This window comes from Odocoileus virginianus, unplaced genomic scaffold (genome assembly GCF_023699985.2).
Source record: "Odocoileus virginianus isolate 20LAN1187 ecotype Illinois unplaced genomic scaffold, Ovbor_1.2 Unplaced_Contig_28, whole genome shotgun sequence".
In the NCBI taxonomy this organism is placed as follows: domain Eukaryota; kingdom Metazoa; phylum Chordata; class Mammalia; order Artiodactyla; family Cervidae; genus Odocoileus; species Odocoileus virginianus.
Window position 1 is genome coordinate 918,776 of NW_027224345.1, and position 15,332 is coordinate 934,107.

The window sequence follows — 15,332 nt, forward strand, 5'->3', positions numbered from 1 at the left end:
GTTCATTTATTCACGTGTACTCATAATATTGTCACTGGTAATGTTACAATTATTTAGAGAGCCTGCCATCCCCATTCTTGGAGAAAAACCTGAAAAAATCTGACAAAAAAATAGGGGATTGAAGTAGGAAGTTATTTGAATGCAAATAGGGAAATTAGTACTTTACAGGAGAAGGAAAATGCTATGGACTGAATGGCTGCATCCCTTCAAAATTCGTATCTTGAAGCCTCAGTCCCCCCATGTGATGGTATTTGGAGATGGGAACCTTTGGGAGGTAATCAGGTAGAGTCTGCATGGCAGGCTTGGTGCCCTTATAAAAAGAGGAAGAGCCCAGAGCTTACTCTCTCTGTGCCATGTGAGGATACAGCAAGAAGGCAGCCAGCTGCAAACCAGAAAGAGGGCCCTCCCCAGACACTGAATCTGCTGGTACTTTGGTCTTGAACTTCTCAGCCCTCAGACCTATCAGAAGTAAATTTCTGTTGTTTAAGCCACCCTGTCTATGGTATTTTGTTATAGTAGCCTTGAACTAAAACAGAAAGTTAGGAGAAACATTCTTCAATGGCTACCTAAATGTGAGACAAAGGAAGAGGACTCAAGGAGTCCTCCATTATCTTTTGTGTGTCAGCCTGAGACCACAGTCACATACCTCTCCCACACACAGCACTCATATTTACATACTTACACAGTTCGTCAAACATGGGTAAAGATATTAATAGATATACAGACATATCAAAACTACTCACATTCAGAAAAAGTTCCCATGTATGCTTAGACATACATACAAATGTAGGTGTTTTCAAGAGACAGATATATGCCCACAGATATCAAGATATACACAGATATGAACAGTAGAACCAGGAAGTAAAAATGCAAGTGAATGAGTTTAAAAGTATATAGGAGGTCAGGGAGTTGGAGGGGGTAGATGCTGTAGAAAGTGAGTATGTGAGTGAGACAAAGGCCAGGTGAGCAGAGAAAGAGTACTCAGTAAAGCAGCTACAGATTGGACTGCTGGATCCCCGTTCAACAAAGAGAGGCTTCAATTATTCTCTGTGTCGTGTGCTGGCCCACTCTTCAAAGGCATGAATTAGTGTACAAGGCTTTCTTCAAGACACTAACCCATCTGATTCCTTCTCCATTCCCTAGGTGTAAGATTCTCCCCAGACATCTTCTCTTCTTCCACTCTCCTTTCTGAAATTGGGCCCCTGGATCCATTTCTCTGGGTTATTCTGCATTTTCTGCTACACATACATCTTTGAGTACCAGCAATCTTTATTAAATGTGATTTTAAGTGTTAATACTGAAATTCTTAAATATACACACTGAACTTGCCATTTCTTGATATTTCACTAGAAGGAGAATAAGAATTATGTATATAGATACAGAGAAGGCAAAAGCAGAGACTAAGTGTGTACAGAAAGGAATTCATCATTCAGCATGAGGCAGCATGTGAGTGAAGAAGAAAATTATGATCTGGTACTCTTTCCCCCCAAAAAGGTACTTAGAATAGATAATTTCCAACTTATAGGAGCATAAAATCCAACAATTGAGGGTTTATTCATTTGAAATAATGTCCCAATGCACCCACCACTCATTTACACAATGAAACCACACATAAGAAAAATCAAACTTCAGAAATAAGTTATTATTAACATCTGCTCCCCAAACAGGAGTTAGAAAACTAAGTTTGTAACAGATCTAGAGAATAAAAACACACACTTTTATAAACCATGAAAGAATGAAGGCTCGCAATGAAGAGCCTGGGTGAGCAGATGCCTCCAAGCAAGGGTTCACATCTTCTAAAGCAGTTATTTTATCAGAAAAGTTTGCTCTTCTTTGGGGGGATGGGTTGGCAAGGGACAGGGTTGGAGTGATCAGGCCATCATATTTCAGTTCCATGCATAATCAACGAGGCAGGAACCAACTGTCAGAAGGCTCCCAGCAGCCAGGCCTAGAGGCCTCACTGCATGGCACAGATGCTGTGGGGCAGGAACTCCTGCACATAGGTGGCCGCTGCCTTGGAGAGGTAGGTCATGGTGCCAAACCTGCCACTGGGTGCACTGTCATACAGAAGAGTACAGATGCCAGACGCAGGATCCTTTGCCAACATGATATCATCTGCACCGAGGGTTTTCTGTTTGGTTTTTAAGGATGGGAAAACACAGGGGAAAGGAAAAATTACTAATCCTACTAATTAAAGTCCTGATTAGAATAACTCAGAGCCTCCTCCCCATCACCAACTAGTTGGATCATTGGCTGTTTAGACAGCAAGGGATCAGGGTTATACTCAAAATAGTGGCTATGGGTTTCTATACATTTATTTTTCACTAGATCCCCAAATCGTATGAATTATTTTAAAAGCACTAATTGTTTAGAATTTTTGAAAGTTCAACATAATAGGTAATTAGAGTTTTGTTCATTAAGAGTCAAAAGTTAAAACTTACAAATCACCCTAGAGGAACTTTGGTCTGCATCCTTCTAGTACTACTGATTCAGCATGTATTACTATTATTCTTGTTTGGCCATGCCATGTGGGATCTTAGTTCCCCAAGCAGGGATTGAACTGTGCCCCCTGCATTGGGAGTATGGAGTCTTAACCACTGGACCATCAGGGAAGCCACTCAGCATGTTATTTTATCTTGTATTTGACCATTATTTCTTTTCTTTCTAAGTTGGTTTAATTCAAATGGATCACAAGCTTTCCAAGCTAGAGTCAATGCCTAAAAAGGATCACATTTTCTGATATAATAAATAGCAGTCAGAGTATTTAAAATTAGGACTATCTTGTGAAATCTTTGAAATGTCCTAGAGAAGCTTTTAATTTCCTTTGCATCCACATCCCCAGGGCCTAAAAGAATGAAACACTGATTACATGTTTTGGGAATTGTTGTATTGACAAGAGCACATGCCCTTCACTTTATGTGTTCCTACTTTTAATCTAGGAAACATCTGGAAAGCTTTTAGTAGTTTGCATTTTTTAAATGTGGTTAATTTTCTGAAGTAAGATTTAATAAGAAAAATAAGAAAATGCAGAATTAAACATTGTACTTTAATATTTTCTTATAGGTCAGAAAGAAAAGCAAAAACAAAACAAACCTAAATCAAATCTTCTCTTTTCCTTAATAGTCCAGAAAGGATACACTACCCAATGGTTTCTTCTTAAGTCCTTATCGCTACAAAAAGTAGTGTGATAAAAGTAATATGAAATATGACAAAAAGCATAAGAGCCTCCTGAGTTCCAGGCAACTTTACCATCTAACACAACCACAAAACATGGTAAAAGACAGAGGTCATCCCACAGCCTAGTTCTCAAACAGATAGAGGTCAGAGCCACTACAAAGGAGGCCTAGAAAAGGGCTATGAGGAAGATGGCACAAGAAAGTGACCTTGGCTTCTTGAAGAGTTAATATCAGACATTTCCCTTTGAAAAAACAACAGGTTTGCCTACCTGTTCTTGAAGAAACAAGTCATTGGCAATATGCACTATTTTCTCCACAGCAATGATGCTTCCAATACTATGAATCTCAATGTCTGCCATCATGGTGAGGACAAGGATGGCTTCAACCAGAAGCTGACGGTACTCTGGCTGAGGTACACGATTCAGGACAGACTCCACATGAACAGAGAATTTGATCTCGCCTGGAGTCATCTGTGATAGAAGGGAAAAAAAAATAAGTTCTTAAGAGCCCATTGTGCTGGGAGGCATCAATTACCTATTCTGAAAGGCAGAAGAAATACTGTAGCCAAGAGCACTGTTATAGTCTCCTTTAAAGTAATTGAGTGAGCTCCAGTTTCATCCATCTCATTAGAACTGATTCAAATGAATTCTTTTTAATGGCTGAGTAATATTCCATGGTGTATATGTACCACAGCTTCCTTATCCATTCATCTGCTGATGGGCATCTAGGTTGCTTCCATGTCCTGGCTATTATAAACAGTGCTGCGATGAACATTGGGGTGCACGTGTCTCTTTCAGATCTGGTTTCCTCGGTGTGTATGCCCAGGAGTGGGATTACTGAGTCATATGGCAGTTCTATGTCCAGTTTTCTAAGAAATCTCCACACTGTTCTCCAAGCGGCTGTACTAGTTTGCATTCCCACCAACAGTGTAAGAGGGTTCCCTTTTCTCCACACCCTCTCCAGCATTTATTGCTTGTAGACTTTTGGATAGCAGCCATCCTGACTGGCATGTAATGGTACCTCATTGTGGTTTTGATTTGCATTTCTTTGATAATGAGTGATGTTGAGCATCTTTTCATGTGTTCATGAACACATGTGTTCATGTGTTCATACATAGCCATCTGTATGTTTTCTTTGAAGAAATGTCTGTTTAGTTCTGGAGCCCATTATACAGAGTGAAGTAAGCCAGAAAGATAAAGACCAATACAGCACACTAATGCTTATATATGGAATTTAGAAAGGTGGTAATGATAACCCTATATGCAAAACAGAAAAAGAGACACAGATGTACAGAACAGAATTTTGGACTATGTGGGAGAAGGCGAGGGTGGGATGTTTCGAGAGAACAGCATCGAAACATGTATATTATCTAGGGTGAAACAGATCACCAGCCCAGGCTGGATGCATGAGACAAGTGCTCAGGCCTGGTGCACTGGGAAGAACCCAGAGGAATTGGGTGGAGAGGGAGGTGGGAGGGGGGATTGGGATGGGGAATACATGTAAATCCATGGCTGATTCATGTCAATGTATGACAAAAACCACTACAATATTGTAAAGTAATTAGCCTCCAACTAATAAAAATAAATGAAAAAAAAATAACGTAATTGAGTGAATAAATAGGTTCAATCTTTCTGGCAGGCAATCTGGCAAGTATAACAAGCATCATAAAAGTGTCAGTGCCTTCTAACCCATAATTCTCCTTCTGGAAGTTCATCCTAAGGAAATAATTCAAGAGATGATAAAAGCCCAATATGCAAGAGTATTTTACAGCAGCCTTAGTCACAAGTATAAAACTAGAAGTAATCTAAATGTGGGAATGGTTGTGTAAATAATGGCATATTATGATGTGCCATTATGAGTTTCTGTAGAATCATTAAAAGAATAAATAAGATGACTGTGGATAAAGGAAAAATCTAAGTAGAATCTAAAACTGTATATACATGACAGTTTGAGAATTAGGTAAAATATTTATATACTATTAGATTAAAAAGGCATGAAGAAATATAAAGTTATTTTAGGGTGAAATGGATTAACAAATAATTTTTGGTAAAACTGTATTAAGCATACACTTTAGGATGGCAATGTAGATCTGGAGTCTAAAGGACTCAAGCTCTGCCTTTGCCGGTTCATAATTTTATGACCTTGGAGAATTTACTTTTCTAAACTTATATGCTTGTCTGTGAACTAGGAACTACAATCCCTTTCTTAGCTATCTCACATAGTTGTGCTGAAGATCAAATTAAAGACTGTATAAAGGAATTTTGAAGATTCATATAAGGTACATTCAGGTATGTATTATTATTAATTTGTTAACATTTTAATCTTGCTTAAAGGCAGAGAGAAGGTCAAGAAAGGACACAGTGTTCTTTACTAGAGAAAAAGCCTCTAGGCAGGAGTGGAGCCCTGAAGCACAGCATTAGCTTTCTGTACCCAGCCCTCCAGTCATGATCTACAACAATTCCAGAGTGGGGAATTGGTCATACTAATTCGAGCTCCTTTGTTGATTTTATTTAAAAGCTATTTCTTCATAATTTTAGTCTGACTGGGCAAAAAGCAAAATGTGAAAGCACCTTCTACTCTATGTCTGTGGTTTATGGCAATGTTTTACAACCAGGATTATATATCGGCATTATTCTTAGGATTTTTTAAAGTACAGGTGCTCATGTTCCATCCCTGGAGAGCTGGAGATAGGAGTTTGGGTTACTGTGATATATAGTTAGAGCTAAGGACCACTGGTTTACAGTCTACAAGCATCCTATTAGAGAAAGGTAGGGATGAGCAGGATGGGGGCATGAGAAGTCATTCATTCATTCTTAGATTCATTCTCATCTGCCATTTCCAACTCTGGCAATATTCACATAAATCAGTCTAACTTAATCAACCATTAAAAGAAGCTGTCTTTATATAATTAATGTAATACATAATTATTCTCTAATATTCCCATTCTATTTTTTTTAAAAAAACATTCTCTCCTTTCTTCCAATGTATTTCATGTTCAGCTGATTTATAAAGTACAGATTTGTTATTTTGAAAAGTGATCACTGAAATACTTTAGCCAGACAAGCTATCAATTACATAAATGTGAAAGACAGAATCTTACCTCTCTAGTGGTGGAAGAAGGAAGAACAAAACCTTCCACAGAAAGTCCATGACACTGCAAAACAGCAAAAACCTGTCACCAAGGATATGCTGACAACTGGAAGGCTGTAAGGAGACACTTAGATGCTGAGTAATCACAGGCCAGTGAAAGGCCCTGCAGCCTACGTGTCTTTGCCAAGGGGTTGCGATTAATGTGTGGCAAGAAGCAGGATTGGACTTCAGGGTACTCAAGGTTCATTCTCTACTTAAGGGAGTAAAAGGCTCAGGAGGATCTACCTATTGGATAGCCTAGTCCTAAAGATTCAGAGACTATCTAGGAGGATACCATAGTAGGTTCCAGAGCCATCACAACTAGACTTCAGAAAGATTTTTTAGGCTAAAGAGAAAATCTAAATATATGCATGTACTGGATATGCATAATTACTACATTTTCTAGTTAAGCATCCCTCATCAGCATTCCTGATCCCCTCACCCTGCTCTACTTTCTCTATACTATCTGTCATCATTTAACATTTTGTATAATTTATGTGTTTTATTTATTGTTTGTCTCTCCAGAGTAGAATATAAGTTCTATACAGGACAGAGATTGTTGTCTGCTTTGTTTTCTGTTGTATACCTGTGAGCACCTAGGACATTGCTTAGTGTACAGTAGATGCTCAAGAAATACTGTATGAATGAATGATGGTCTATATCCCTCTCACCATCAATTCAGTTATTAAAAAGCAGTGGGAATTAATGACTTGCCATTTTAGATTTTAAAGAAATCCAAAACACCATATTTTAAACCACATATAAATATTCCAATCCAACAGGTTTATCAACTCTACCAGCCACTCCATGTTTCATATGCCAAGTAACAATCCTTATACTGAGAATTACCAGCCTGGAAACATATGTACAGAGTGATTATGTTACATTCATACTCTGAAAGGAATGGAATGAAAAAAACAGAGGGCGACTGTTTTTCCTCTTTATATTAGGAGTTTAAGTTCATGTTTTGATTCTACCACAAAATACCCAATTTTTCCAGTTAGATTTTAATGTTCCTTCCCTTGTATTCTCATAGCCTTCTGTGTTTGTACTTCTATCATAACACTTTTGGACTTTCATTATAGCTGCTATGCAAAAAGATGGTATCTGGGTAGAAGAGCACCTAGTACATGTAGTCTATGAAACTGAATTGCCACAAGCCAGGTATAAGTGGAAAGATAAAGCACATATCTGTTAACACTGTGCTATAGTTGTTTTATCAAAGGAAAACAGCTGATAGGTACTCTTTGAAAGGAAGATTGCCAGAGCTGATAGTTTAAGGAATCCATTTTCACTTTTCCAAAGGATCACCTGATTCTGTCCCTGGAAGAACATCAGTGTGCAAAAGGGAGAAACATAACTAAAGATTTTGAAGTCCTGGTTGAAGTGTTCTTCAGGTCATTATCAAGGGCAACGAAGCAAAAAATAGCACCTATGAGACTATGAATGAGACCCATGAATGAGAACTGCAGTCTTCTTAGTCTTACAAATCATTACAGTCATAATGGTGTGATGTCTCCTGGAATGTCTTTGGAAAACTAGGCCTTTGACAGAAAAACAAAAATTGGTCACACCAGTAAAGACTTTGGACTATTGGCATCACTATGACTGCATTTATTTAGTAGTTTTCATCCAAGAAAGAATATAGGTAAGAGTTTCTCATAAAACTTCCCATATGCCACAGTTGTTTTACTATAGTAACATTTGGTTATTAACAGCACATTGTTACAATAACGTTTCTACTCTGCAATAGCTACAAAGAAAGTGTCTTTATCACTGCATTCATTTGATTGGCAGTAAGTGTATCACAATGTTTCACAATGTCCAACTATGGCCAGAAAGATAAGTAGTGATGTTTCTGAAATGTCTTTATAAATACCACAATGGCAACAGTAATGCAGAGAGACTAAATTATCAATAATATCAAAATAACAAATCAACTATTTCATTTTAATGTTTTCTTCTAGGTTTTATCCATAACAGCATATGTCTTTTATATAATTGCAATGATATCACCATCATGTCATATCTCAGATAAGAAGACTGATAATTTCATGAGGGGGGTAAAATAAAGAGACACCTATGATGTATTATGCTTACCTTCTGCAAAACTTTCCATACTTTTTGATAAAATCCAATTGGAACTCTGTTCAATGCACCATCCAGCCTTCTTCGGCGTTGCCATTGACCTTGACGACTATCTTTAGATGTCTGTTGACCAAATGCACTAGGGAAGGACCCACTACTTAGACTCATAGAGGTTCCAGGTGGCTTGGGAGAAAAGCAGAGAAAAGAACATAAATCAAAAGTCACCTCTGTTTTTATGACTAACGTATTATAGCACAGTGAATAATAAACACACTCAGCAGAATTATAAACCATAAATTTAAGTGTAACAGCCAAGACACAGAGGTTATAGTGAAGCTAGCAGGCTTACGAGTAGCTAGCAGCAATGTAAACAGATACAATCCTTTTAGAAACCATCTAGTGATACATAAGAAGAGCCATAAAAATATTGATGACATGGGAGGTTCTTCATTGTCTCTTTCCAAGGTTATTTCTGTTAAACTTTTAACTGGTCTATGGCTTAGTTTGTTGCTCTCATAGGCTATAACACGAGCTTCAATTTAAAAGAATCAAAATAAGACACAAAGTATGGTATCTTACTACAATGAAATTAAATTAGAAATCAGTAGCAAAAGGAAATTTGGAAAATTTACAAATATGTGAAAATTAGACAACACATCCCTAAATAACCAGTGGGGCAAGAAAGAAATCGCAAGGAAAATTAGAAAACACTTTAAGATGAATAAAATTGAAAACAAGATACCAAAACTTATGGGATACAGCTAAAGAGAACTTTATTTTATAAATGTTTGTACTAAAAAAGAAGAAATATCTCAAATTAATAACTAAACCTTCTACCTTAAGACAATGAAAAAAAGAAGAAATGAAGAGCAAACTAAAATGAAAGCAAGGAGAAGAAAAAATTAAGATTATAACACAAAGAAAAACAAAAAAGAAAACAAAAGTAACTGAGGAAAAACCAATGAAACCAAAGTTTGTTTCTTTGAAAACAAAATTGAAAAAGATTTATCTAGACATACCAAAAAAAAGGGAAATGTATTAAAATCAGGATAGAGAAAAAAAAAATCAGGATAGAAAGAGAAGACTCACTTCCAGTCTTAAAGAAATAAAAAGGATTATAAGGACATACCATTGGTAGCCATAGTGCCAAGATGGCAGAGTAGAAGGATGTGTGCTCATCTTCTCCTGTGAGAACTCCAAAATTGCAACTAACTGCTGAACAACCATCAACAGGAGAATGTTGGATCCCACCAAAAAAAAGATACCCCATGTCCAAGGGCAAAGGAGAAACCCCAACAAGACAGTAGGAGGGTGAAATCGCATTTAGAATCAAACCTCATACTGGCCAGAGATGCTTGGAGGGCTCAAACCAAACCTTGTGTGCACCAGGACCCAGGTACCCCACAGAGACTGAGCTAGACCTGCCTCTGAGTGTTTAGGTGTCTCCTGCAGAGGCACAGACCAGCAGTGGCCTGCCACAGGCACAGGGGCTCTGGCTGCAGAAGACCTGGGAGGTGCAGGGTGTGAACCCCACATAGAGCCACCGAGCAGACAACCCACAAACTGGAGAACAATTGTACCAAAGAAGTTCTCACACTGTTGCAAAAGTTCTAGGGCCCACAACAGATTTCCCAACCTGGGGATCCGGCAAAGGGACTGAGAACCCACAGGGAATTTGACTTTGAAGGCCAGTGGATGTGATTACAGAACTTCCACAGGACTGGGGAAATAGACTCTTGGAAGGCACAAACAAAACCTTGTGCACCAGGACCCAAGAGAAAGGAGCAGTGACCCCACAAGAAACTGAGCCAGACTTGCTGTGAGTGTCCAGGAGTCTCCAGAGGAGGCATGGGTCAGACAGTGGCTGCCGTGGGGTCAGGGGCACTGAATACAACAGTCCTGGCATAAGCCCCTTTGAAGGATTTTACCATTATTGCCATTACCCTTACCATAGGTAATCCAAACTACAGGGAGGGAACAGAGCCCCGCCCATCAACAGAAAATTAGATTAAGATTTACTGAGCACCCCATCAAAGCAAGGCCCAGATTCCTCCCATCAGGAAGCTTCCACAAGCCTCTTATCCTTATCCATCAGAGGGCAGACAGAATGGAAACCACAATTACAGAAAGCTAACCAAACTGATCGAAGCACTCTGGCTGCGACGGATCACGCAGAAGCTTGGCCGTGAGGAGCTACCCTTCACCCAAGGTCAGGGGTGGTGACTGAGAGCACCAGGCTGTGATGGCACAGGAACGGCCCAGAGGAGCTACCCCACATACGAGGTCAGGGGTGACGGCCGACAGGAGCTACACCTCCACTGAGTCAGGAGCCATGCTGGAGAGGAGCTACCCCACGTCTGAGGTCAGGCGGGGCGGCCAAGACTATCTACCCCACCTCTGAGGTCAGGGGCAGCAGCCGAGAGGAGCAACCCCACGTCCAAGGAGCGGTGGCTGCGTGGGCGCAGGAGGGCCGAGAGGAGCTACTCCATGTTCAAGGTCAGGAGGGTGGCCGTGAGGAGATACCCCTCATCCAAGGTAAGGAGCAGTGGCTGCGCTTTGCTGGAGCAGCCGTAAAGAGATACCCCATGTCCAAGGTAAGAGAAACCCAAGTAAGACGGTAGGTGTTGTGAGAGGGCATCAGAGGGCAGACACACTGAAACCATAATCACAGAAAACTAGCCAATCTGACCACACGGACCACAGTCTTGTCTAACTCAATGAAACTAAGCCATGCTGTGTGGGGCCACCCAAGACGGAAGGGTCATGGTGGAGAGGTCTGACAGAATGTGGTTCACTGGAGAAGGGAATGGCAAAACACTTCAATATTCTTGCCTCGAGAACCCCATGAACAGTATGAAAAGGCAAAATGATAGGATACTGAAAGATGAACTCCCCAGGTCGGTAGGTGCCCAATATGCTATTGGAGATCAGTGGAGAAATAACTCCAGAAAGAATGAAGGGATGGAGCCAAAGCAAAAACAACACCCAGTTGTGGATGGGACTGGTGATAGAAGCAAGGTCCGATGCTGTAAAGAGCAATATTGCATAGGAACCTGGAATGTTAGGTCCATGAATCAAGGCAAATTGGAAATGGTCAAACAGGAGATGGCAAGAGTGAATGTTGACATTCTAGGAATCAGTGAACTAAAATGGATGGGAATGGGTGAATTTAACTCAGATGACCATTATATCTACTACTGTGGGCAGGAATCCCTTAGAAGAAATGGAGTAGCCATCATGGTCAACAAGAGTCTGAAATGCAGTACTTGGATGCAGTCTCAAAAATGACAGAATGATCTCTGTTCATTTCCAAGGCTAAGCATTCAATATCACGGTAATCCAAGCCTATGCTCTAATCAGGAATGCTGAGAAAGCTGAAGTTGAACATTCTATGAAGACCTACAAGACCTTTTAGAACTAACACCCAAAAAAGATGTCTTTTTCATTATAGGGGACTGGAATGCAAAAGTAGGAAGTCAAGAAACACCTGGAGTAACAGGCAAATTTGGCCTTGGAGCACAGAATGAAGCAGGGCAAAGGCTAAAAGAGTTTGGCCAAGAGAACGCACTGGTCATAGCAAACACCCTCTTCCAACAACACAAGAGAAAACTTTACACATGGACATCACCAGATGGTCAACACCGAAATCAGATTGATATATTCTTTGCAGCCAAAGATGGAGAAGCTCTATACAGTCAGCAAAAACAAGACTGGGAGCTGACTGTGGCTCAGATCATGAACTCTTTATTGCCAAATTCAGACTTAAATTGAAGAAAGTAGGGAAAACCACTAGACCATTCAGGTATGACCTAAATCAAATCCCTTATGACTATACAGTAGAAGTGAGAAATAGATTTAAGGGACTAGATCTGATAGACAGAGTGCCTGATGAACTATGGACAGAGGTTTGTGACACTGTACAGGAGACAAGGATCAAGACCATCCCCAAGGAAAAGAAATGCAAAAAGGCAAAATGGTTGTCTGAGGAGGCCTTACAAATAGCTGTGAAAAGAAGAGAAGTGAAAAGCAAAGGAGAAAAGAAAAGATATTCCCATTTGAATGCAGAGTTCCAAAGAATAGCCAGGAGAGATAAGAAAGCCTTCCTCAGCGATCAATGCAAAGAAATAGAGGAAAACAACAGAATGGGAAAGACTAGAGATCTCTTCAAGAAAATTAGAGATACCAAGGGAACATTTCATGCAAAGATGGGTTCGATAAAGGACAGAAATGGTATGGTATGGACCTAACAGAAGCAGAAGATATTAAGAAGAGGTGGCAAGAATACACAGAAGAACTGTACAAAAAAGATCTTCATGACCCAGATAATCACAATGGTGTGATCACTCACCTAGAGCCAGACATCCTGGAATGTGAAGTCAAGTGGGCCTTAGAAAGCATCACTACGAATAAAGCTAGTGGAGGTGATGGAATTCCAGTTGAGATATTTCAAATCCTGAAAGATGATGCTGTGAAAGTGCTGCATTCAATATGTCAGCAAATTTGGAAAACTCAACAGTGGCCACAGGACTGGAAAAGGTCAGTTTTCATTCCAATCCCAAAGAAGGGCAATCCCAAAGAATGCTCAAACTACCACACAATTGCACTCATCTCACACGCTAGTAAAGTAATGCTCAAAATTCTCCAAGCCAGGCTTCAGCAATACATGAATCGTGAACTTCCAGATGTTCAAGCTGGATTTAGAAAAGGCAGAGGAACCAGAGATCAAATTGCCAAAACATCTGCTGGATCATCAAAAAAGCAAGAGAGTTCCAGAAAAACATCTATTTCTGCTTTATTGACTATGCCAAAGCCTTTGACTATGTGGATCAGAATAAACTGTGGAAAATTCTGAAAGAGATGGAATACCAGACCACCTGACCTGCCTCTTGAGAAACCTGTATGCAAGTCAGGAAGCAGCAGTTAGAACTGGACATGGAACAACAGACTGGTTCCAAATAGGAAAAGGAGTACGTGAAGGCTGTATATTGTCACCCTGTTTATTAACTTATATGCAGAGTACATCATGAGAAATGCAGGCTGGAAGAAGCACAAGCTGGAATCAAGATTGTCGGGAGAAATATCAATAACCTCAGATATGCAGATGACACCACCCTCATGGCAGAAAGTGAAGAGGAACCAAAAAGCCTCTTGATGAAAGTGAAAGAGGAGAGTGAAAAATTTGGCTTAAAGCTCAACATTCAGAAAACTAAGATCATGGTATCTGGTCCCATCACTTCATGGAAATAGATGGGGAGATAGTGGAAACAATGTCAGACTTTATTTTTTTTGGGCTCCAAAATCACTGCAGATGGTGACTGCAGCCATGAAATTAAAAGACGCTTACTCCTTGGAAGGAAAGTTATGACCAACCTAGATTGCTCTCTCCCTTTTTGACTCTCCCTTTTCTCTCCCAGGTCACCTCTATCTCCCTTCTCCCTCTTATCTTCCCTATATAACTCTGTGAATCTCTCTTGGTATTCATGGCTCTGGAGAGTTGTTTCACCATTAGCCAAAAGGGTTTTATCTTCTGTGCTGCATGGATGGAGAAGTCTTGAGGCTACTGAAAGAAGAGGACCAAAATCCAGAGGCAGGAGTCTTAACTCCAGAACTTTAGAACATCAGAAAACTCCTGACTCCATGGAACTTTGATAGACAAGAGCCCACCCCAAAGTCTCCATTTTTTACACTGAAACCAAGCTCCACACAAGAGCCAACAAGTTCCAGTGCAACACAGCACATTAATTCTCCAGCAAAATGGGAACAGAATCCTGAACATTAAAAGTCAGGCTGCCCAAAGCCATACCAAACCCATAGACACCAGAAAACTCACTACTGGACACTTCATTGCACTCCAGAGAGAAGAGATCCAGCTCCACCCACCAGAACACAGACACAAGTTCCCCCAACCAGGAAATCTTGACAAGTCAATGGTCCACCCTGCTTCCAACCCACCACAGGGAGCAGACTCCACAGTTAAGAGGAACCACAGTCTTCCAGCTTGCAGAAAGGGCACTCCAAACACAGTAAAGTAAACAAAATGAAAAGGCAGAGAAATACTCAGCAGGTGAACAAATATGATAAAAACCTACCAAACCAAACAAAAGAGGAGATAGGGAGTCTACCTGAAAAATAATTCAGAATAATGATAGTAAAGATGATCCAAAATCTTGAAAACAAAATGGAATTACAGATAATAGACTAGAGACAAGGATTGAGAAGATGCAAGAAATGTTTAACAAGGACCTAGAAGAAATAAAGAAGAACCAATCAATAAAGAACAGTGCAACAACTGCAATTAGAAACACTTTGGAGGGAACCAACAGTAGAATAACTGAGGCAGAAGAGAGGATAAGTGAGGTGGAAGATAGAATGGTGGAAATAAATGAAGCAGAGAGGAAAAAAAAAAAATAATTAAAAGAAATGAGGACAACCTCAGAGATCTCTGGGACAATGTTAAAGGCCCCAGTGTTCAAATCATAGGTGTCCCAGAAAAAGAAAACAAAAAGAAAGCGCCTGAGAGAATACTTGAGGAGATAATAGTTGAAAACTTCCCTAAAATGGGGAAGGAAATAGCCACCCAAGTCCAAGAAACCTAGAGAATCCAAACAGGATCAACCAAAGGTGAAACACCTCAAGACACATATTAATCAAAATAACAAAAATTAAACACAAAGACCAAATATTAAAAGCAGCAAGGGAAAAGCAACAAATAACACACAAGGGAATCCCCACTAAGGATAACAGCTGATCTTTCAGTAGAAACTCTTCAGACCAGAAGGGAATGGCAGGACACACTTAAAGTAATGAAAAAGAAAAACCTACATCCAAAATTGCTCTACCCCAGCAAGGATCTCATTCAGATACTAAGGAGAAATCAAAAGCTTTATATACAAGCAAAAGCTGAGAGAATTCAGAACCACCAAACCAGCTCTTCAATAA

General features: G+C 39.9%; 1 protein-coding gene across 5 annotated transcripts in view; it reads right to left on the reverse strand.

The window, feature by feature from the left end:
• Positions 1 to 1,519: 1,519 nt before the first annotated feature.
• The window catches only part of PHKA1 (phosphorylase kinase regulatory subunit alpha 1), a 155,685-nt gene continuing 141,872 nt past the window's right edge, over positions 1,520 to 15,332 (reverse strand). For all 5 annotated transcript variants that reach the window (XM_020871664.2, XM_020871662.2, XM_020871661.2 and 2 more), the window contains 4 exons: positions 8,406 to 8,576; positions 6,277 to 6,330; positions 3,446 to 3,646; positions 1,520 to 2,131 (listed from right to left, as the gene is read on the reverse strand). In XM_020871664.2, coding sequence (XP_020727323.1) covers positions 1,958 to 2,131; positions 3,446 to 3,646; positions 6,277 to 6,330; positions 8,406 to 8,576 — 600 coding nt within the window. In that variant the 3' untranslated portion in view covers positions 1,520 to 1,957. The remainder of the gene's footprint in view (positions 2,132 to 3,445; positions 3,647 to 6,276; positions 6,331 to 8,405; positions 8,577 to 15,332) is intronic.